We start from the raw sequence: 24,655 nt of genomic DNA, 5'->3' as shown, positions 1-24,655 counted from the left end.
TTCAGGGCTTATATCCGAGGTAGCAACAGCCAGAAGGAAGAGTGGGTGTTTAAGGTAGAGAAGGCAACTGTTAGTGGGACAGCCTTCTTTTTCATCTGGGTGGGGTTGGATCAGGCAAAGGGCATCCAGACTGTTTTCGCCAGTAGGGTTTCCTTATAAACAGACCCCAGCCCCGCATGCGGCCGGCAGAGGGCGCTCGACGAACAGCCGACGGGCGGGGGCGGTGCCGCGCCGAACCTGGAGCGCAGGCGCACTCGTGGCTGCGGCGTCCGTCGCGTCCGGGGTTGACGTTGCTCGGTGGAGGCGGGTGAGCCGAGCTGGGCTTTCGGAGGGCGGGAGAGGAGCCGCGCGCGAAAGGGCGCAAGGGGGACGGAGCCTCCCGGGGCGGCGGGGTGAGCTAGGGGTGTGAGGCCTCGGCCGTCCTCGGTCTTGCGCGGCCAGTGGAAGACCCATCGGGGCTTCTGTTGCCCCCGTCCCCTCCGCGTCGGCCCTCGTGGCCTCGGAGGGCCAGGTGGCCCGGTGTGTGGCTCCCGGCCGCGTTCGGGCCCGTCGCAGGCCTCGCCGGGCGGCTCGGGAGAGCGGGGCAGGCCCCAGTTTGCTGGGAGGGCCGCAGGGAGCCCCGGGGACTCCAGACGCCTCTGCGAAATGCCCACTGTCTGGCACACACCTCCGCGCTCAGTCTCGGCTGGGCCATTTATAAAAGCAGACGGGGCCCCTCCGCGGCCCATCTGCCCCAGGCTAGCTCCCGGGGAGCACGCTTGCCTGGAGTGACCTTCACGTTCTGATAGATGCGTCTGCAAGATGCGTCAAGTCCCGCGGAGTGGTCCTCAGGACTGTTTTGTTTTATTTTATTTATTTTTATTTTTAAAAATTATTTTTGTTAACATGTAATGTATTGTTTACCCCAGGGTTACAGGTCTGTGAATCATCAGGCTTACACAGTTCACAGCAGTCACCATAGTGGGTTTTTTTGTTTGTTTGTTTGTTTTACATAGCTTACAATTCACTCAAAGTGCACCATCGAATGTCTTTTTTTTTTTTTAAAGATTTTATTTATTTATTTGACAGAGAGATCACAAGTAGGCAGAGAGGCAGGCAGAGAGAGAGAGGAGGAAGCAGGCTCCCCACTGAGCAGAGAGCCCGATGGGGGACTCGATCCCAGGACCCTGAGATCATGACCTGAGCCGAAGGCCGCGGCTTAACCCACTGAGCCACCCAGGCACCCTCGAATGTCTTTTAGTATAGTTAGTGTTGTGCATCCATACTCAGAATCAATTTTAGAACACTTTCATTGTCCCCCAAAGAAATCTCTCCTTTAGCTGTCACTCTCAAACTCCCATTCCCCCCACCCCCGCCCTGGGCAATCCCTATTCTACTTGCTGTCTCTATGAATTTGCCCATTCTGCACATTTCCTGTAAATGGAATCATACAATATTTGGTCTTTTATGACTGGCTTCTTTCACTTACAGTAATGTTTTCAAGGTTTACCCATTTTGTATCCTGTATCAGTACTTCATTTCTTTTTATTGCAAAATAATACTCCACTATGAATATGCCATGTTTTATTTATCCATTCATCAGTTGATGGACCTTAGGACTAATCTTAACTCTTCACCTCCTACCAAGCCCCTTCTGGATCAGACCCAGACTTCCTGGCCATCATCTTGTTAGCTCTTGCTCTCCCTTGGCACACCTCCCCCGACTCTGGGGGGCCTGGCATTCCCTTCCTCCCTTAAGCCTTCATGCAAGCTGCCTTCCGCCTTCACCATCCCTTCACCAAATCCTACTCTTCCTTCAGACCTCAGATTGAATGCCCTTTTCTCAAGAAACCTCTGACCCTTGACTGGGTGAGGGACCCCATGAGCCATTCTCTCAGGGACTGAATTCACCTTTGTAGCAGTTATAACTGAGTAGTTAGTTTTAATTTTGTGTTAATGTGTAAGGTATATAGGGTCAGGGCCTTCTGTTTGTTTCTGTAACCCCAGCACCTAGACCTTCTTGATGTCAGTGACTATTTCAATACATGTGCTCATATGCCTACCATATATCAGGCACCGTACTATATTAGGGAGACAGCCATGAATAAATAAATTAACTTCCTGCTGTATGGAGTTTACATTCCAGCGGGGGGAATACAGAGGTGTCAGGTGGTGAAAAGTGCCAGGAAGAAAGATAGAAGGGACTGCAGAATGGTAGGAAAGTCCTCTTAAGTGAGACCTGGATTCCTTTAGGGCAGAGCAATGTGGGTGCCTGGAAGAGCTGTTGGGTAAGGGAGGAAGGGAGAGAGTGAGAGAAGGGTAAATCGGGAGCTTTCAGCTCAAGGGTCCTTTGAGATGAGCCCTACGTATGTGTAGAAAGAGCTTGTTAGGAGGGTAGAGACCTAGGTACAAAGCCTAGCTGCGCTGTCACCCAGTTCTGTGTGACCCAGCGCCTCAGTTTTTCATCCTCCGCAAAATGGAAGTATTAGGATTGTAGAGTAAGTAGCCCCCATGAAGTACTCAGCCACGTGGCAGACACCTGGTGGATGTGTAATGGTTTCCTTCTTTTGCCATCAAACCGCATTGGTGTGTTGTGGCCTATGTGTGGGAGGCCATTGCTTAACGTCACGATGACTTGCTTCATGTTGCTGGTTGCACTGCTCTGAGATCAGCATGTTTGCCTTTTGTCTGATTTTTCCAGTTTGCATTGACGGGGCTAGCTTACCACGTTCATTTGAAGCTGGCAAACTAGCTCAGGGCGGTTGACTGGACACATGGGCTGTTCAGAGTGGCTCCTTAGGCTCTGAGAGAGACAGAAGGTGTGGGAGGAAGAGCTCAGGATCCAGGGCCTGAGTCTGAGACCTGGCTCTGCCACCTTTTGGCTTTGTGATTCCAGGACAGCCATTGTCCTCCTGGCTTTAGTGTCCTCTTTGGTAAATGGAAGTCAACACACATTTATAGAAAGGATTACAGTGTGAGATCTTATAGAGGAGTATGGGCAGCGTGGGGTGTGAGTCTTGAGGAAGGGACGCAGGAGCTACATCTTGGAGGATCAAGAGGAATTCTTGAGGCAGATGAAGAATCCAGCGTAAGGAAAAGAGAAGCGTTGAAGAGCACAGCGTGTTTCAGAGACACAATTAATGATAGTTACCAAGTGCCTCGTATGTGCCGAGCGTTCTTAGTGGCTTAGGAGCATTCATGAGTCCTCGCAACGAGTCTGTGCAGGAGATACCATTAGTTGCTTCATGGACAGATGTGCAGCTGACTCTGAGGTAGAAATTGAGAAGCTTGCCCAGGTCCCACCGCTGGCCAGTGATGGAGCAAGGATTTGAACATAGACTGCCTCATCCCAAGGTCCAGAAACTTAGCCTCTAAGTTCAGTATGTGGCTAGAATGTAGGGACTGTAGACAGCAGGAGATGAGTTTGACGAGACAAGTTGGAAGCAGATTTGAGAAGGGTAAACGCTCCACAGAGGTTCTGGAGAAGGTGAGTGACACGGTGTGCTTTTGAGGAGGTATCCTCCGGTCGGACTGGAGAGAGTGATAGTCGGATAGTCTGAGCAAGGTATTGTTACAAAGCTGGGAGCCCAGGCACTGTCCAGGTGAATGAAGCAGGGATGGACACTGAGGACGGGGAGGGTGGGACTTGAGAGCCTTGACCATGAAGGAAAGGGACTGGAGGAGCACAAATTGCTGCCCTGTGTTTTAGCTTGGAACGTGCATGTGCAAGTTAGAGCCCCAGAGGTGGGGGAGCAGAATCACTCTGCTTCTATATTGCGACTTTCCCCATCCAGAGAAATAATTGCATATTTAAACAATGGCCTGCACAGGCTTAATTTAGCCTTGTATCAGTATTTAATAGGGCATAATTTCTGGTCTTGTTCTGTAGTTTCATTCTTTTCCTTTCTTTTTTTAAATATATGACTTTTCCCCACTTATTTTTAGGTGCCTTATGTCAGGGCACAGGGTAGGGAAATAGCCAGGGGGGTTAAATGGGGCCGTAGGCCAATTTCTCAGCGTTTATACCAGTGATATTACTTGGCTCCCAGGAAATTCCCTTTGTGGCTTTATTCTCACTCTTTTCCTTTATCCTGTTATCGTCTCCTTTGGGTTTCCTAAGAACTTTTTTAGTATTTCCTTAGCTGCCCCCTTTTCTTTGTCTGTATAATTGACATCAGCCTTGTGACTTTTTTTTTTCATCTTTATGCAGCAGGAAGCTATAGATGATGGCCTTGGGTTTCAGAAAAGCATGGAGCAAAGTTTTATGGAGAAGGTTGAAAAATAAGTGTGGGATAATAGCACAGTCAAGTGCTTTCATGCATGCGGACCTGGTCCTGAATGAGCTCCAGGAGAGTTCTCTGTGGGGTCCTTAGCCTGGATCCAGGCGGCATTCAGTGGATGGCTCAGATACAGACGTAGCAGGTGGTGTTAGAAGCAGGCAGGGGCAAGGGGCAACAGTCCTCAGTGTGATTCCTGGCCTTACCATCTAATAGTTGTGTGGTCTCTGGCAAGTTTCTTCCCCTCTCAGAGCCCCAGTTTCATTATCTATAAAATGGGACTAATGATTCATACCCCAGAAGATTGTTGTGAGGGTGCACAGGGTAACACATGAAGCGCTCAACACCTTCCTGGCACTTCCTGGCACTTCCTGATCATTCCCTGAACGGTAGGTCATACGACATGGCATCAGCCGTGTAGAAAGCTTGAGGTGGGACAGCTAGGTAACATGCCAGGCCATCCGTTTCTGGTCCTAGGGCCAAGCCCAGAGCCATACACGTGCTAGGTTCTCTGAATGACGTTGTGTGGGTGACTGACACAGCTCGCTGGGGCTCCTGTCTCTCTCTCTGGACCCCCTTCTTGCCTGGGATGGGATTGTTTTGTGCTTTTATTGTGCTGAATTGAGTGGAGCCGGCTAATAGACAGGGTCAGGTACCCCAGAGATTGTAGCAGATGGTGACTCTGGACAGAACTAATAAAATACAAGGTGGGAAACAGATTTAAGAAGTGTTCATGGAAAAAAAGTTCCCCTGAGCTGAATGCCAGAGTCACGGTGAGGGCCTGAGCCGAGAATGCCATCTGAGTGGCCTTTCTTGAAGAGCTAGGTAAAAGAAGGGGACATTGCCCCTTGAGCTCCAAGAACCCATGAAGTTGGTCAGGATCCAGAACTGTGGCTTTCCCCCCTGGACAGTACGTCTAAGAGGGAGACCGATATTGAGGGTGCGTGTGTCCTGAAGAGTGTGAGTGGGACAGGGAGGCATTAGGAGAGGATCGCACCTTCAGGGTGGGGATCTTGGAAGAGAATGACTTCGGGGCTGGGGTCACTAACTGAACAATGACAGAATGGCCTCGGAGGTTGTTGGGCTGGGGGGAGCGGGTAGAGACTTGAGCCCAGAGGGCAGAGCTCAGATCCACGAATGAAGTGGAGAGCTCAGACTTGGGAGCATATTAAGGGAGAAAAGCTGGAAAGCTCCCTGGCAGGGATGGGGAGAAGAGATTTCTTTTACCCTGGATAGGAAAAAGCTGCCTTCGGTGCTCTGGTTTTGAGACTCCCTACTTTGGGATGACTTTTCTGCTCATTCAGTTAACACCTCTGACCGAGAGCGTCTACCATGAGTCAGGCCATGCCACCTTCCGTATTTTTAGAACTTTCTAATTCATCGGAGGCGACAGCATGAATAACCAGAGTTCAGTTCTGATTTGGGGAGAAAGCTAAATAAATATCATATGCTCTTTAGTTTGATTTCAAAGAAAAAAAGATTATTTTTTTTCGCTTTGATGTTGGTGGAGGTCACTAAATCAGTGAAATCCCCCACCTCTCCCAGTGTCAGTTTGCGTGAGCATCTCCCTTCCGCAGCCCAGTCTTGTCTCAGCTAGAAGCACCTAAAGATATCATAACGTATTGTTTTCCCTTTTGCTACTTTTCCAGGCCCCGAAAAGGGCCCCCTATTGAGTGGGCTGCTGCCATGATCCCGGCAGGCATGCATGCTGCCTTACTCAGTCCTCCCATCTGTCTTGCCATGATCGGGGGCCCATGTACTTGCAGTGTTCCACTCAGTCTTCCAGATGCGGGAGAGTTGACTGGAAGGTGCAAGGAAGGGTTCCTGGAGCAAGGAAGGGTTCAATCTGACACCCTTCTGTTGAGGGACCACTGCATGCCAGGTGCGCCTAACAGAGGAGGCTGAGCTGGGTAGAGGGTGGAGGGAATGGAGAATTTGGTTTCAAATGGGATAGAGATTGGCAGTTGCCTGGGAAAGCCTTGACACCCACCCCCCCACACACACCCCTACCACCACCACACACACTCATATACTGATGAGCTTAGAGCTTGTTCTGTGTGTGCCAGTAAAGGATATCAAGCAAGGGGCTCAAAGATGAGATTTTTTTGTCTTCCGTTGCTCATTCTGGCTGCACATAGAGAGGGACTGAAGAAGAGACATGTCAGAAGGGGTGTTGGATTAATCCAGGAGAGAGGCTCTGAGAGCCTAACAGAGACAAGGAAAAGGAGGGACGCCTTTCCTTCAAGAACTCAAGGAGTTTAGAGCACTGAAGTCGAGTCAGAGTCCACATCCCAGCGCTGCCACTCCCTGGTTGTGTATTCATGGTCGGCTTCAGTTTTCACATCTGCAAAATGGAATGACAATGCTTTTTTGTCCAAGGGTGGTTGTAAAAATGTCTAGCACCTCTCTTAGCCCATCAGTCAGCTCTTGGGCAAGGATGAATCTCATGAAAGAGGGGATTTGAAAATACTCTTGCCCGATGGCCTCCCCAGACTGACTGAGGTAGGAGGCGTCAGTTGCCTGTAGGGAATTCCTGCAGGTGACCTGGAGGGAAGCTGAGAGGACCGGAAAGGGTTGTCATGGATGGGCAGGAAAGGGAGGATGTTGCTGCCAGAGGTGATGGGCAGGAGAACTCAGGGCTTGGAAGATTCTGAGGTTCATCAGCTAGTAAGCATTGATGGAGGAGTGTGCTTGGTGCCAGGTTGTACTGTGCTGGCACTGAAAGAATAGAGATGGGGGAATCGGACACAGTTCCTGTCCTCAGGGGAGTTCTGTCCGGTCAGAGAAGATTGAGAGGCAAACACTCAGAGCCCAGGTGATTCCTGCTGACCTAAGCAGGCACACAGGCTATGGGCAAACAAATCAGGGAGAGAGTCTAGTTCTGTGTGGGGAGGAAGAGGAGACAGGAAGACTTAACCAAAAAGAAATTTCCTGGAAGAGTGTTAAGAGCTCACAGAATCAAGGGAGAAGGCTGGAGAACCCGGCAGGAATCTAGACATTTCTGGAAGTCCAGGAGGCAGGAGCTACAAGGACAGTTCAGAGCAGGAAGAGGCTCGTCATGCAGCCATTGCTAGAACACATGAACTCATTTTCATGTTCTTTGTAACCTTGCTCAAGAGCCCATTTCCAGAGATGGGGAGTACTCAGTTGGCCTCGCCTGGGTCTCATGTTCTCCTTGTTGGCCAGGAGAGATGGAGCCACAGACCATAGTCTCAGCAGGCGAGGCTCAATGGAAAGAAGTCATTCCTTAAAAAGAAATTGGGGAGTGGGGTGCCGTTAGGAAGAGTAGCACCCACCTGGACTCTGGAGCCAGACTTCCCAGGTGGAGATCCTGGCTTTTGTGCTCAGAGCTCTGTGACCTTGGACAAATTTCTTGCCTCTGTTTCTGTAAAAGGACAGCATAATGGAACCTCCTTGTTGAATTATTGTGAAGACGAAATTAATTCATGTGCGTCATTTAGAATAGTGTCTCTCCCATGCTACATACTCAGTAAGGCTGTGATCGTAATCATCCTAAGTGCTCAGGGTTTGTTATTATTACTAAAGGAACCACAGGTGGTGTGTCAGTGTGCCTGGCAGGTGGAGGAGTGCTGAGGGGTGAATCTGGATGGGCAAGAAGGCTTTAGGAGTCAGTGCCAGCCTCATGAGTTTAAGACTTTATCCCCTAGGTAAGTAGAAAGCCATGGAAGGGTTTTTCTAAAATAACTTTAAGTTACAAAAGAAATTTCAAAATACAGAGAAGTTGAAATAATAGCACAAGGTCCACCCTATTCCTGCCCTCTAAACACGATCTTAACATTTCACCACATCTTTCTCACCCTATCTTTTCTCTTTTTGTGTTGCCTCTTGTGGAGCCATGTGAAAGTAAGTTGCAGACGTGATGACACATCACCCCTAAACACTTCCTTCCACTCACGTCTCCCGAGAATGAGGACATTCTCCCACACGACGCACTGTTGTTCTACCTGAGAAAATTCATAGTTAATAATAATTCACAATATCCCGTCACATCCAGCTGTGGGAGGATTTGAAGTAAGATGTTCGACAAGGCGTTGTGGCTGCCATGTGGAGGATGACTGTAAGGGGGCCAAGGGCAGGCAGGTACCCTCCCGTAATGCAGGTGACACATGATGAAGCCCGAACTAGAGTGATGTGGGGTTGCAAGGCCTGTTTGAGGTACTCCAGAGGTCTCCCATTGAACGTGGTAGCAGGGATGGTGGGTCAGTGAAAGCTTCCAGGAGGAGGTGCTGGACCTAACACCTGAGTGTTGTAGGGTCAGGAGACCTGCAGGAAGCAGACTGTGGGCAAGAGTGGGAGGATTCATTTGACACGTAAATATTAAGCATCTACTGTCAGGGTTCCATTTGTACGTCAACTTGACCGGGCCATGAGATGCCCAGAGATTTGGCCAAACATTCTGGGTGCGTCTGTGAGGGAGTTTTGGATGGGATTAACAACATTTATTTTTTAACAGGGGAGGGGGGATGCTGAGGGAGAGGAATTCTTTTAAGCAGACCCTACACTGAGTGTTAAGTCGAACCCAGGGCTTGATCTCATGACCTGAGTTCATGATTTGTGCGGAAACCAAGAGTTGGATGCTGAACTGACTGTGCCACCCAGGTGCCCCTGGATGAGATTAACATTTAAATCAGGAGACTGAGTAAAGCAGATTGCCCTCCCTGATGTGGGCAGGCCTCCTCCAAGCACTTGAAGTCCTGAATACAACAACAGACTGACCCTCCCCTGAGTGAGAAAGGATTTTCTTGGCTGGTGACCTTCAGCCTGGGACATTGGCTCTTCCTGGTTTGACATGGACTCAAACTGGGGCACCTGCTCTGTGAGATTTCAAACTTGCCAGCCTCAGTAATCACGTGAGCCAGTTCCTTATAAATAGTATACACACATAAATATAACATAGATATATTCTCTCTGTATATTCTATTGGTTCTGTGTCTCTGGAGAACTCTATTGCGTCTACTATAAGCCAGGCATTTTGTCACAGTGCAGAGACTATAACAGGCAAATAGGACGCAGACTCATGGAGTGTGCCACTCAGAGCTCAGTTTGCCTGGACTCTGGGCGGAGTGGTCGAGAAGGGATGAGGGGTGGGCAGGGGCCTTGGAGGAAGGAGTATGGACTTTGTTCCTATGGAACAAAATAATCTCCTGCCCATACTTGCTGGGTTGGTTTCTAAGTATTGCTTGGGTTTTTATCTACAGTGCTTTCCAAAGCTTAGTACCACTTTCCTGATTTTTCTCATATCCACATCTCAGCTGCATTCTTTTTTGCTGGATATATTTAAAAATACGAGTTTTACGCCTATTCCTTTTTAAAACATTTAAGCCACACTACCTATGAAATTACGGAATTTTTTTTATTACACATGAAAATAAACAAAAAATCATTACAATAAAATATGTTGACCCATATACTGCTTAAAATAATTTCACAGTTTTCCTACATTTGGGGAGAGTTGTCATGAGGGACAGGGTTAGGGGTGGATATCAGATCTGGGGTTTTAGGCAGGAACATGCCATGCTGAGATTTAGGTTTTGGAAAGACTCAATGGCTGTTGAGTGGTGAATAGATTGGAAGATAGGGAGACCTGCTCAGAATTCTGGCTGTTGTCCCTGGGAGCTCTGTTAAGAGCCTGAAGCAAGGATGTGCAGTGGGAATAGAGAGGCGGGGACAGATGTGAGGGGGCATTCAGAGGTAGAATTTGATAGGACTTAGAAACAGTGGCGTGGGATTGAGGCAGGAAGAGAAGTCTAGGTTGGCTTAGTGATGGTTTTGGTTTGGTTGCTTGAGAAGACAGAGGTACCTTCACAGAGGAGCTCAGGAGAGGCTAAAGTCAAGTGCAAAGAGCAAGATATGCCAGGTGATGGTTAGGGGCTGCAGAGTTTGACTACAGTTCTAGCAATGATGCTGTGAAGTTCATTGCCCCTTAATAGCAAACCCACACTTTAAATTAAATTAAAGCATTTTTAGTTTAACTCTTCTGAGTGGACCCACACATGCATTCTCTGCTACTTATTACTGAGAATGACTAAGTATTATAATTGAGCTGAAAATAATCTCCCGCCCATACTTGCTGGGTTGGTTTCTAAGTATTGCTTGGGTTTTTATCTACTGAAACAAAGTTGTGCTCTTTCCAAATGTTAATTTTAAAGCCTGCAGATGGTAACCATCTGTTACACGACTAGCATTTTACAATATTTGATTAGCACTTTATATAGTTTGGGGAAGCCTGCCAGTGGAGTCTGCCCATCAGGTGGGGACTTCGGTGGTACGTGCTCTCTAGTGGTCGTTGAAGGTCTTTGCCCTCATTGTATGGGGTTCCCCTCCTTTTTGGGGGAGGAATGTGCTTTAGTACAGCTAGTCAGACTGGTAGGTTGATATTTGTGGCAGGAGAACCTCAGGGGCCTTGCCTTGTTTGTACTGTTCCTTAGAGCTGGAACCATCAGACCTCATCGTGGAAGCAGAGTTTGAGAGGTCAAGATCTGTCTGTCAGTTAGGACTCTCTGGGTTGCAAGTGACAGAGTAACAAACCCAAGCTTCTTTGGCAAAGGGCATTATTAATTGGGTTAAGTCATTACTAAGTCTAGGGGTGGGACTGCCTTCGGGTGGACGGTTCAGACGAATTCTTCAGACTTGGTTCCCTCACACCCTTAGCTCTGCCTACTGCTGTGGCTTCAGCCTCAGGCTTCCAGAGGAGGCAAGATGGCGCCCTGGAGAGAGGCACAAATCCCCGCAGCAGCAAGTAATGAGGGGAAAAAAATGGAGGCCTTCCCGGCCACCCCTGCAGAGGCGGTAGGATGCGTTCTGATTGGGCCAGCTTCCATCATGTGCCACCTGTGACCCAATCCCTGCGACCACGTGGATGCAGAGCTCTGATTGATCAGACCTGGAGTGGAGCCCCACCCTGACCTGTGGGCAGAGGCCCGGGGAGAGGCAGATCTGCAGTCACACGTCTGGTGCTGTTAGCAGAAGTGGGGAAGGTTGAGATGGGGGGGCGGGCAGACCACCACCTGCCTGCCCCGGTGTCATGGCGGGAGCCCAGAGTACCAGGAGGCATTGGCAAACTTAGCTGTGGAGACAGGCAGTTATTGTTGCCAGGACGATAATATGCTGGAAATGGAATGAAGGAGCCTCTGAAACCGGCTACTTAATGAATTTCCTTTCATAGTTTTAAGAACCTCTGATAGATTGAGTATTCTAGTTCTCTCTCTCTCTCTTTATTTATTTATTTATTTTTTTTTGAGGGGGAGGGAGTTGTCTTTTTTTTTTTTTGTCTTTCTTCTGTTTATGTCACTTTAAAACTAAGACCAGTCACTTAATCTTGGTCTTTTAGCTCCTTGGTTTGGAACACTGTGAGCTTCTCTCTCAGAGAGGAGCGATCTGTACAGAGCAGATAACAGATTCCATTCAGTCTAGTTCAACAAACAGGGCACGAAGCCCCGGGGCCTGGGCCAGGCTCCACAGACCTGGCAGCAGATGAATCCTCAGCAGTGTGGGAAGCACTGTAACAGCTCCAAAACAGGGCACTGTAGCTCCTCAGGGCAGGACAGTCAGGAAGGGCTTCTCAGAGGAAGTGACACGGGGCTGGAGCTGGAAGGATGAACATGAGTTGCCCCCATGGCAGAGAAGAGGAGGGGAGCTTGATGCTAAAGGCACTGCTAGTGCCAAGAGACCAAGAGGCGAGGTACTTGCTGGTTTGGGGGGGTTGAGCAGAGGCCACTGGCTCCAGTGGGCATTCTGGCGTCAGCATGGAGAAGACTGGAGAGTGACAGGCTAAAGGCGGGAACAGACACCAGGCAAGATGCTGTGGTAGAGGTCCAGGCAGGAGCCTGTGGCGCATCTGCTTAAAAGGCAGGTTTGGTCCAGCCGATCTGGGGTGAGAGTGTTTCTAACCATCTCTCAGGTGACATCACTGCTACTGGTCCAAGACGATTCTTTGAGTGGTGAGGCTCAGACCTCTGGCGTTCTCCTCTTTGTTGGCTGTAGTCTGCTGGTTTCTTAGTCTACAGTGCAGGATCTTCCTGCTCATCTCCCCTACTCTGCCTGTCCATGACACCACCTCACCCACCCCCCACAAGTTGGCTTCCAGAAAGAATGAGGCGTGTGTGATTTCGCCTCTGGTCCCTGAAGGCCTACCGTGGGCTGAGGCTTCTGCAGGACAGAATGCCCTGCCCAAGCTCAGTCAGGGTCTGGGTTCTGTGCAGTGTGGCGTGAAGGGGACTGGGCCTCCATGTTGTATCAGAGCCATGGAACAGGGAGCTCAGGGCTGGGGATTGGCTTGATGCCTTTGAAATAATGCTCTGTGTTTTCCAGGGACAGAGGGACTCGCAGATGGCCCCACTACCAGGGGCAGAGCTGGTCCAGAGGCCGCTGCAGCTCTACCGATATCTGCTGCGCTGTTGCCAGCAGCTGCCAACCAAGGGCATCCAGGAGCATTACAAACATGCTGTCAGGCAGGTGGGAGCAGGGGATAATGAGCTCGGGGTGGTGGTGGGGAGGTGTCACATAATAGGAGGACTCTTTCAGAGTTGGGGGCAGGGGACAGGGAGGGTCTTTTGGGTGGTAGTGTAAGGGAGGAGTGGCAGACTAGTAAGAGACACCAAAAACCATAGCCCAGCTCCTCTCTCTTATTTCTGCTTAGAAAACAGACGCTTATCCTCTAGCACATCAGCTCTGTGCCAGGGCTCAATAAGGCAGCTAAATGGATAATTAGAGTAGAGTATAGGACATAGCATCACTTTGACAGGCGTTCCTGTGAGTAATGCACAGCCTGAGTGTACTCATGAGAAAACATCAGGTAAATCCAGACGGAGGGACCATCTCCACACCAGTGGCCTTGGCTCATCCAACATGACAGGGTCGGGAAGCACCGAGAAAGGCAGACCTGCTCTGCTTGGTATGATATGACCATGAAATATAATGAGTGGATTGGTTCTAGGCCAGGAAAAAAAAAAACAAAAACAGTGCTTAAAAAGGACAATATTGGAGACCTTCCTGAAATTAGAATATGGGCTGTAGATGAGATGATAGTATTATACCAATGTGGCATTTTCTAAATTTGACTACTGTGGTTTAGTAATCTCCTTATTAAAACACATGGAAGCGTTTAGGGATCAAGGGCATGATGTCTGTAACTTCAAAATGTTCCCAGAAAATTGAGTAGTACAAACCTATATAAAGAGAGAATGGTAAAGCAAATGTGAGATGTTCATGACTGGTGATTCTGGTAGAGAAAAGCTTCTGTAGGTTAGAGGTTACTTCCAAATAAAAAATCATAAAAAATAAATAAAAATAAAAAATAAAGTAAAATAAAAATAAAATAAAAAATAAAAAACTTAAATGAATACAAATGTAATGTGGAAAGTTAAAAAAAAAGTTGAGGTAGCAACAGCCAGGCTGTGAAAATACGGAGGAGGAAGCAGCTAGTTGTCTGAGGGCGTCAGGGAGGGCTTCGCAGCGTGAGCATTTGAGGTGCTCCTGAAGACAAATAGGTTGAGAGTGACTGGGCAGAAGAGGTACCAGGTACCCTTGTGAAGCGCTCTGAGTGCCACACCAGTGAACCTGAATCTCACATTCCTTCTCTGGTCAAAGGCAAACAGCAGCCCCATGCTGCTCTGCACTGGGCCTGGCTGGAGTTTCTAGTCACTGGTCCCCAGCCCCCACTCTGCTTGGCCTTCCAGCACTTTTCCTTCCTATCATGCCCTGCAGGGAGCAAATGGAACCGAGAGATGGAAGTTTCTTTGGGCCCCTGCTGCCTGATCACCTTTGGGTCCGGCCTGATTTGGGGTACCTTGGGGGCCAGTCTTCCATACTGCTGCTGCTCTGCGGGCAGGAGGATGGGCTGTGTAGTTAGAAGGGACTCGGATTTGAATGCCGCCGCCACGCACAGTGGCTGGGTAGGTCATCCAAGCCTCTGTTTCCTCATCTGTAGGACAGATCCTTCCTTTTTTTTTTTTTTTTTTTAACTCATTTATTTGACAGACAGAGATCACAAGTAGACAGAGAGGCAGGCAGAGAGAGAGGAGAAAGCAGCTCCCCGCCAAGCAGAGAGCCCGATGCGGGGCTCAATCCCAGGACTCTGAGATCATGACCTGAGCCAAAGGCAGAGGCTTTAACCGACTGAGCCACCCAGGCGCCCCATGGACAGATCCTTCTAACTGTCCCTGGAGGGCTCAGAGCCATGCCCAGTGGAAAGTGGCCATGGTGTGTCAGGCCTGTGCCTGATGCTCTGAAGATGCTGGTCCTGCGAATTTTGTCTTGTCATTTTTTTTTTAATGCTTAAACTTCCAGAGTTTCCGGGTTCATTCAGATGAAGACAATCCTGAGAGAATCCAGCAGATTATTAAAAGAGCCATTGAAGATGCAGACTGGATCATGAACAAAGTAAGTTCTTGGCTCCCGGCTCTTCCTACCCTCTGGTTGGGGGGGGTTGACAGCAGTAATTTCTGTGGCCACCAGGGGTCGCCCCTGCCCCACACGTGGGCCAGATCAGCCAGGCAGAGGCACCCTACGGCCCCAGCCAACAACTCCCCTCTTCCAGAAGCCCAGAGTTGGTGGCAGATGCCTTTCTGGTTGTATCTGTTTTCTGTCAGGGGTGGGGAGTTCTGAGTCCCTAAACACCAACAGTGCTGAATAAGCTAAGGCAGGGTAGCAGGAAGAAGGAAGAGAAAGGTCTTCTTGGAAGCAATAGTGCCTGAACTAGCAGCAGCCTTGTGATGGCTCAGACAGGAAGGCTGTTTTGGGGTGTAGTGAGCTCCTCATAGCCAGGGGTATTCATACTGAGGTAGGGTTATTGAGGAAACATTCAAGCATCTATTTTGGTAGAGGAAGGGAGGGAGTCAGGATTACAAATTAACTTGCTGGTCCTTACCCACTAGTGTTAGAACAACCCAGAGAGCTGGGTGGAGCGTGCCCCATGCCCCCATCCTTCTAAATCAGGATCTCCAGATGTCGGGGCCGGGGTTCATTTTTAAAACTCAGTGATTGGACTTCATGACTTCTGAGGGTCTTCCTCTACCTGAGTTTTTTTTTTCTTTGAACCAAGATGTAGCTTAAAGAACAGGATGGGCACACCCCATATTCCTGTCTGACATTCCCATGTCTGCTGTCTTTTTTTTTTTTTTTAAGATTTTGTTTATTTATTTGAGAGAGAGACAGTGAGAGAGAGCATGAGAGGGGAGAAGGTCAGAGGGAGAAGCAGACTCCCCACGGAGCTGGGAGCCCAATGCGGGACTCAGTCCTGGACTTGGGGATCATGACCTGAGCTGAAGGCAGTTGCTTAACCAACTGAGCCACCTAGGCGCCCTTCTTTGTCTTTCTTATGTGTGCCCTCCTACCCCGTCAGGTTCCTTTTCCATTAAGGAAGAAAGGGTCCCTGTGTGCCAGCTAGAGATTTGACTGTCTGGTGCCTGCCTCGCTGCCTCCAAGAAGCCCCTGCAGGAGGCAGCTAGGGCCCCAAAGAACATGGTTCTCAGGATTTCCTAGGTTCTCCCTCCCCCTTTGGCTTCCCTCACCCACTTCTAATGATCTCTCTGCCGTACAGTATAAAAAACAAAACTGAGACACTGTCTGTCCTGAAGACATTGAAGTGCAGAGACCTCGCTTCTCCTGAAACTCAGCAGCAGCAGCCGCTTTGGAATATCCATCGGCCTCATTGGCTGAGAGCAAGAAATCAGGGGTAGGAGAAACTGACGTCAGCTCAGCCAGCTCTTCTTGCCACATGTGTGTTCCCAGCATCTTTTATGTTCGCTTTCCTGGCCGTTGCCACGGGAGATTTGGGGAAGAATACATTTTGTCACTTTGTTCTGAAGGTGCCACATGAATTCTGGATGTTGTCCTTGGAGATCCAGAGGAGACAGGGCATGGGTTTTTGAACCAGTCAGGTCTGGATTTGAATCTCAGTTCTGCTCCTTGTCAAGGGTCTTGTGTTTGAGCTCAGCATCCTCCCGTGTGAAGATTAAGTATGAGGAAGTTGAAGAGCTTCATGCAGGACAGAGTACATGGGGGTGCAAGTAAATGTCCCTTCCCCAAGGAGGCTATCCTCTAGTGCTCCTTCCTCCCCGCCCACAGTGCTCCGCATGTCTCTCTGGTGCACTCCTTGTCTGGCCCGGGTGGTGTGCGGGCCTGTCCTGTCTTGCTTGTTGTCCCTGAACCCTCATGGCCCCACCATGCCCAGCACTCCACCAAACAGCTGTTCCTCTAGGCACTGTCCTCCCGTGAAGTCCTGGCCCGTGCCTTCAGGGAGTCTTTAGTGTCCCTGAAGTGGTGAAACACGGGCCACATGGAACAAGGAAGAAGGGCAGAGCAGCTCCAACGGACGCCCAAGTGTGCAGGCTTCTGTGAATCTGCGATCTGGCGTGCTGGCCCTTCCCTGCTTTGCCACGGTCTTGGAAGGAAGGGTAGAGGCAGAGAGGAAAGGAGGGAGGTGGGGAGCAAGCATTCTTGTGGAGTATGGTGACCCTGATACCCGTGGAGAGGCAGGCTGGGTCACATCCCCCAATTCCATACAGTTTGCTCTTGGGGGAACTTACCTGGCTTGCTTCAGCCTTGGTTTCCCCATCTCCAGTGCAGTGATGCCCCCGCCCACCTGCCCGGGCTGCAGCGAGGAGCACTGAGCTCTAATGCAGGCCAGGCCCTTCTTGCAGAAGCCAGCTCAGGGAGCCTGCTGCGCTGCCGTGGCCGGGTACCACGGTTAGGGAGACCCCCTTTGCCTATGGGCAGGTGGAAGCATGGACGGGTTGAACTCCATTTCAAGGTCACCAGGCTACTAAGCAAGTTCTGTCTGAATCTACCAAACACTACAGATTTGGGAGGGAAGAAGGGGCAGCAAAGGGAGGAAAAGCTTCCAGGAAGGACTGGGGGGACTGGGCAGAGCAGGAGGAGCAGCTGAAAGTGGAGAAGCCACACTGGACTTGAGTATCCCCAAGGACTCTCAGCCAGAGGGATGAGCCAACACTTCATGACCCCGCAATGAATTATAAGACTTAAAGTGACTCAGGGACATCTGTATGCACTTGACTGATCTGCAAATAATGAAGTAAATATATCGATTTCTGAAAGCTCTGGTATCGTGAATGGTGTGCTCATTCATTCCCCAGACACATGTTGTTGCCTACTGTGTGCTGTCATACTAGGTATTGAGGACTTAGAGACAGGCCTATAGAAAGCTGTCCAGGTGGAGATGGATCTTCAAAGGAGATGGCTCTCTTTTGTTGAGATTTTTATTGTTTTCTAATAATGGGGGAACTGGTAGGTGGGGATTATTTCTTGGCTAAGTACTGGCTGTGTGTTTGGGGGTGTGGGGTCCTCTCCTTATCCCTGATGCTCAGGGGATGATTTGGAGGGGGGAACACTTACCCTTACTACATGATGGGCAGGCCTGGGTGCCTCCCACAGACATCCTCTGAGAAGTTTGTCTCGAGGCAGAGAAAGGACCTATTCCCAAGCACAGATTGTCAGGAATGAAGACCCAAACTTCTCCCAACTTCCTTTAATGAACCTGTCCCTCTGTCCATCTTGCTTCCCTTGGGGATGGGGATTAACATGAGCATTCAGAGCAAAAAAAACCCAACAACCAAAACAAAAAAACCCAGACTACCTTTGTTGAATGACAGGGGAAAACTTGGGAAATGATGTGCATTTCCTGTCCCCAGTGCTGACCTCACTCCCGCCCTGTCCATGACATCCTCTGGCACCCTTGCACTTTGCACATGGATTCCTCACTCTTCCAGCACTCCAGCCTGCTCATTCTAGGTGTATTTGCCCAAGCGTCTCCTCCTGTCTGCTTGCCTTATTCACCTGAAAAACATCTTTTCTCTGTCAAGACTAAGCTTAGGCATGATTTCTATGAAGATGTTATTTGCTCCCCGTAGCATTACACCTTCAAGATTTTTTTCATGTTAACTGCTGAATGCAGACCAATCAGATGACGCTGGTTCCTTGAAAAATGAATGCAGTCTTAGGCCAAATTAAGAAAGACATGGGATCAAGAAGAAGGGACGTAAAAATCCTTCTTGTATTCTGCTTTATTCAGATTATATCTGGAGTATTGATTTTCAGGTGTGGTCCATGGCCTCCTGGGAATTCCCCAAACCCTCTGATGGGATCCTCAAAGTCAAAACTACGTTCATAATAATACTAAGACACTGTCTTTGCCAGTCCGTGAACATTTGCAGTGATGGCACAGAAGCAATGATGAATAAAACTGCTGGTGCCTAAGCATGAATCAGGATAGGGATTATCACCACCGGCTTACTCATGAATGTCCCTGATGAAACAGCAAAATGCTTAATTTTGTTAAGACTCAACACTTGAGTGTAAAAATATTCTGTGCAATGAGCTCAAAAGCACACATACATACAGCACCTGGGCTGCACACATAAGTAGGACAGTTGTCTGGAGGAAAAGCACACAATTATTTGAGATGTGAGCCAAATAAACTTCTTTATTCATAGAACTGCATTCTCTTGTGGAAAACTGGTTGGATCTGTCCTCTGTCATGTTAACCATCCTTCATAGGTTCATTTCCTCTGTAGTGTTGCCATTCATTTATGTATTCAGTAATTCACTAATTGGACAGACACTGAGCACCTTGTATGTATCAAAAATTACATCTATGTCTCCATCTAGGTGAGATTGTGGATGGTTTAATTTGCTCCCCCTTCTGATCTGTGTGGTTTCTGGGAATGTGTGGAGAGATTTCGTTTTAGGCACCCATGATGACCCCTAGGAATCTAGAAGTCTTTTTCATAATCTTTTCAAGGAAAAAGTTTTTTGCCCCTAAAATTTTCCTATTTATAGACATTAGTCCACTTTTACACATACATTTGTTGCTAACGAGTTTGACTGGAAAATGGTGAATCACTTTGAAAAGATTTTTTTTTTCTGACATTGCCACCTTCCCCTTACCATAAATCCTTAAAATTCTCAAATTGGAGACACAAGAGGACTTGTCTAAGTCCTCTTGGACAACTTGCTACATCAGCCTCAGCTTCCAGACTCCAGGTGTGGAGGTAAAGGAACATTCTCATCCCTTTCTTCATCTTGGCTGCGGTGTTGATTTCAAGCTAGCTCTGGCTCAGGATGCTGTGTCTTTCCCTTGCATACTTGGCTACATCAGAAACCACTGCGGGAGGAACGTGCAACCCTTAGACACTGCTGGTGGGAATGTAAAATGGCGCAGCTGCTTTGGAAGACAGTTCAGAAGTTTCTCAAAATGCTAAATATAGAGTTAGCATATGACCCAGCAGTTCGGTACATAAATCTGTGTATATATACCCAAGGGGAATGACATATGTTCAGAGAAAAAACTTGTACACAAATGTTTGTGGCTTAATTTATAATAGCCAAAAAGGAAAAAAAAAAAAAGCAGCCTAATGTTCATCAACCGATAAACAGATGGATAAAATGTAGTATAGTCTTGCAGTAGAATATTATGTGGTAATAAAAACAAAGTACTCATACACCCTACAAAATGGATATACCTTGAAAACACTGCTAAGTATAAGAAGTCAGTCACAAAAGACAAGAATATATTGTATGATTCCATTTATATGAAATATCCATAACAGGAGAATCTATGGAGACAGGAAGTAGATTGGCCTAGGGCTGAGAGGGACAGGTGTTCTTTGGAAGGGGAGTGACTGCTCACTAGTACAGGGTTTCTTGGAGATGAAAACCATTTAGAATTAGGTTGGGTTGATGGCTATGCATCTCTGTGAATACATTAAAACCGACCAAATTGGGGGCACCTGGGTGGCTCAGTTGGTTAAGTGTCTGACTCTTGATGTCAGCTCGGGTCTTGATCTTAGGGTCATGAATTCAAGGCTCTTGTTGGGCTCCACACTGGGTGTGGAGCCTTCTTAAAAAACAAAAAAAAAAACAACAAACCACTGAATTTTACAGTTTATTTTTTACTTTTAAAAATATTTTATTTTTTTTGACAGAGACACAGAGAGAGAGGGAACACAAACTGGGGGGGGGGCAGGTTTCCTGCTGAGCAGGGACCCCCAATGTGGGGTTCAATCCCAGGACCTCGGGATCACGACCTGAGCCAAAGGCAGACGCTTAATGACTGAGCCACCCAGGTACCCCAGAATTACACAGTTTAAATGTGTGAATTGTGTGGTATATGAAATATATCTCAATAAAACTGCCAAGAAGACATCAAACGCCAGGAGAAAACCAAACAAATCAGTGTGTCTGGAGGGTACCACTTAAATACCACCAATTTCTAGAAAATTCTCACCTTCTTGATTATCTCAGTTGAAAGGAGTAATTGTCTTTTCCCTTCAGTGGTATCTGAAGTTGAATTTTTCTACCAGGCTTCTCTTGATGACTTCTTCACGCCCCACAGTGGGTAAAAAGCTCTCGGTGTTGAAAACTGGGAAGAATGACCAAGCTCTGATGGATCAAGTGGGCAAGCCCTCCAGTGCTCATCATGGAAACTGCAGTTACTCAGTGAGCTGTTTCAGGCAGAGAGAGGGATTGGCTAGGTCCTTGTTGACTGGAAGTTAGTTGAACTTCGGGTCCTGGTAGACAACTGTCATTGGGAGAAGGCAGGTGAGCTGTTACTACCTTTACTTCCCTTGGTAGTCATTTCAGATTTGTTTGGGTTGGCAAGGACATTCTCAAAAGTCCTCAAATGACATCACCCATAGTGCCAGGCAATATGCTTGTGCACAGGGCAAAGTTCACCCTCTGGGTTGACCAGTCAGGGATGAGTAACTTGCCTGTTGGCATTGATCCGTAATGCCTTGAGCCTCATCTCCTCCTTTCAGCTTTAATTACTGTCTTCTTTTAGGATAGCAATAATTGTAGATGCTGTTGGACAAGAAACCATTGATTCTGTTATCTGTTTCCTCTGTTCGTCATCTTTTTATTACTGAATTTGGGTTTGAATCAGTCATGGCATGTATAGTAAATAAATAATAACATATTAAGCTTTAAGTTCATTGCTTTCACTGACATCAATGTCATCATCATTTTTCAGTCCATTTTGATTCAATTCAATGGAATTTAGTAGGTTTTTGAGCTCTTGTTCATTGAAAACATTGTCTTGGGCACTGAGGATACAGCAATGTGTCTTTAAATATGGCCCCTATTCTCATGAAGCTTAGAGTCCAACTGAGAATGGAAAGATAGATTTGTGGGGGGGGGGGTTGGAAGGTGAGGGGGATAGGAAACAAAGAGCTCTTCAGTGGAGAATACAGCTGGGCCAAGGTCTAGAGAGCTTGGCATATTTGTAAGCTTAAAGGAAGTCCAGGTGTCTTGGATCACAAGGGGTAGAGTCATAGGAGATGACCTAGGAGAGCCTAAGAACTATGCTATGGATTTGGGACTTGATCCCAAGGCATTGGGAAGGCTGGCTTAAGTGGTCAGAATGTGTTATACTAAGCAGGTAGTAGGTGATCATTAGGATAATGGGGCTGAAGATGATAACAAACACTTACATTGCACTTACAATGCCAGTCATTGTTCTAAGCACCTTACAAATATTAATTTACAAAAAGACCCATTCTAATCTACCCCTATTTTCCAGTACCAGGAGGCAAGACAAAGCCAAAGTCAACGAGAGAAATCCAAGAGTCAGTTTCTGGGAAGACCAGAGAATGAAGGTAGTACTTTGTGGAGCATTCTGGAGCCAAGTTCTCAGGGTCTGGCAGAGAAGGAGCTGAAGGAGGGCAGGTTGGAGATAGTCCAAGGGGGCCAGGGGACAGACAGCTTTGGGATTTCTCAGCTCATCTGAAATGGCAGGAGGCACATCACACAGAGAACTCCATTGCCGAGCCCATCTGTCTCTTGCCTTTGGTGTGAACTGCAGCAGATGCTGGAGGTGACCCAGATACTCAGGTCTGTGGACGGTAGAATGCAAATGCAAGACCAAGACATGAATAAGGAGGGTTTCTATGTCATGATCAGAGTCTGAAGTTTAACTGGTACTGACGTCGATTGGCAGCTAGTCATTTGGCAGCTGACAACCTGGGTCATGTCCACCATGTACCCATCTCAGTAGTTGAAAAGGACCCCGGCCATAGTCTGAGAGGTTTGCCGCTAGTGCCATTCTTGCTCTCTTCTAGCCATGTAAGCTGCTGCCAACCATTCGCCGTGCCCAATCCTCAGTTTTCTTACCTACGAAATGGGCTTTATGGACTTGTTATGAGGATGAAATGCAAACTTAAGTGCCAGAGCATCCTTCCTATGGTGACACAGCTCTATATGAGGGCTGTGCTCCAAATCAACATACAACTGGCTTGTCCAAGAACATCAGCTTCATAATTGAGTGTGATTTGGGAAATGTAGTTGGCAGATATCTGCGTGTGCTTTCAGGGCACTCTTGCCCCAGGAAAGGGGACCAGAGAATGCAAATGATGGTCTGTATGTGGTGGCTCTCAGCAGAGTGACCAGTCGCCAGGTGGGTGGTGCAGCAGGCTCTCAGCAGAGTGGACACCTGTGGCAGTTGCTGCTTCTGCTGCCCATAAGCCTTTCCCTCTCTCCCACCTGATTCAGGGACCAGCTATCCTCTAGCCAGATGATCATGACTAAGCTCCAGACTATCTAGAATTCCAAGCAGGGTAGAGGCATATGGATTGGAGTGGACAGAAAAAGCTTTAAGATCCAGGAACTTGAGCTAGACCTTGAAAGGTAAACAGAATTAGGACAGTCAGAGAAAGGGAAAGGCATTTCAGGTGGAGGGACCAGCAAGAGCAAAGGCTCAGAGGCATAAAGAGATGCAGGGCTGTGATGGGCCTCAGACCAGGTGGCAGAGTGTTTGCAGGAGGTAGTGAGAGATAGTCAAGAAATCAAAGCGACCACAATCCTGAGTTTGGATTATATGTCTGGTATCTTGCCAGCTTATTCCTAGCCTGTCTTGTCTTCATCACCCATTTTATGAACCAACATCCATCACTTGTCAGAAAGTTCTTACTTATATCTAACTTAAGTCCATGAACTGGTAATATGAGGTTGTTTTTCTGGGTTTGGTCTTCAGAAGAGGTAAAAGAAACACTTTATGGAAAGTCCCACCATGGAAGGTATTCTTATCTTGACCCCAAATGTCCCCATGGAAAGCTTTTGCCATTTGGAATGGCCCAAGTATCCCAAGCAGCAGGATTCTGCCTTAGGACGGGCTCTGGCTGCACTGGGGCTCCTGGTTATTTCCTCTTTGTCTTTTTTTTTTTTTTTTAAGTAAAACAGTTGACAATTTTATTTTCACATTTCATAATGCAAATAAATTTTTTTTTTTTATTGTCCCACTACTGCCCTGCCAAAACCATCCTCTCACTGATAGGAAGGGGGAGCAAGTCTTCCTTGTCATGCTGTTGGGAAACACGAAGAGTCATTGCACCATTGTCTCCTGGGGAAGTAGAACAAATAATATAAAATGGATTTAAAGATGCCCCCCTCTCTCCTTATCTGTCTGGTCAAGTCATTCCTGGTCAACTTGGCACCATCATGGGACAGTCTCATCACTGGAGGCCCAGGAATCAATGGCATGTGGGCCTCCCATAGGCAGTCTCATTCCAGGAGCTAGTCCCACTGGCATCATCCCAGCAGGAGGAGGGCCTCCCATAGCAGGTGCTGGCATCCTACCAGGGCAAGGAGGACCGGGGAGACTAGGGGGAGGTGGGATCATTGCCCCTGCAGGAGGAGGAGCAGAGAATGGTGGAGGGGGAGCCCTTCCTTGCGGTAATGCAGCAGTTGTTTTGTTGATCAGGCTCTGAGCCTGCTCTTCCATCCATTTCTGATAGTAGGCTTTCTCCTCTTTGTGTTTCTACTGCGGCAGCGTGTCTTCCTCACAGACGGAAAGTCCAGGGTGAGGTATGGGTCACAGTAGTCACAATAAAAGGTAGCCATGTTGCTCGGCACACCATTGGCCTCCTCTTTGTCTTTTTGACTGCTAAAAGGACTTGATCTCCCCATTCAGCTCATATTGAGAAGGAAAGGGGGAAAAAAAGGAAGAATTTGTCATCTTTGTTTTTGGAATAGAAGTAATTTACGGATGCCAAATATTATTTTCAGATGCAATATTGAAAGGAAAAATGGCACAGTTATTTTTTTAAAGATTTATGTATTTATTTTGGAGACAGACGGAGAGTATGAGCCAGGGTGGGGTGCAGTGCATGGGGAGAGGGAGAGAGAATCTCAAGCAGACTGCCTGCTGATCGCAGAGCCCAACACACGGCTCCATCTCCCCACCCTGAGATCATGGCCTGAGCCGAAATCAAGAGTCAGATGCTCAAACAACTGAGCCACCCAGGCAGCCCCAAAATGGTATAGGTTTTTTTTTTTAAGATTTTATTTATTTATTTGACAGAGAGATTACAAGTAGGCAGAGAGGCAGGCAGAGATGGGGGGAAGCAGGCTCCCCAGGATCCTGAGAT

The 24,655-nt window shown here is 48.0% G+C and overlaps 1 protein-coding gene and 1 pseudogene across 1 annotated transcript; one reads left to right on the top strand and one right to left on the bottom strand.

Moving 5' to 3' along the window:
- Positions 1–204: 204 nt before the first annotated feature.
- On the top strand, positions 205–17,332 carry LYRM9 (LYR motif containing 9). Its single transcript, XM_004747028.3, has 4 exons — positions 205–307; positions 12,588–12,731; positions 14,565–14,657; positions 15,817–17,332. The coding sequence occupies exons 2-4, from the start codon at positions 12,606–12,608 to the stop codon at positions 15,832–15,834; spliced, it is 237 nt and encodes a 78-aa protein (XP_004747085.1). The 5' UTR covers positions 205–307; positions 12,588–12,605; the 3' UTR covers positions 15,835–17,332.
- Positions 17,333–23,683: 6,351 nt separating this feature from the next.
- Positions 23,684–24,128, bottom strand: LOC101694176 (annotated as a pseudogene).
- Positions 24,129–24,655: the final 527 nt, after the last annotated feature.

The sequence above is a fragment of the Mustela putorius genome, unplaced genomic scaffold, assembly GCF_011764305.1.
Source record: "Mustela putorius furo isolate JIRA1106 unplaced genomic scaffold, ASM1176430v1.1 tig00003962_pilon_pilon_pilon, whole genome shotgun sequence".
Classification (NCBI taxonomy): domain Eukaryota; kingdom Metazoa; phylum Chordata; class Mammalia; order Carnivora; family Mustelidae; genus Mustela; species Mustela putorius.
This window is presented reverse-complemented; position numbering and strand designations above follow the sequence as displayed.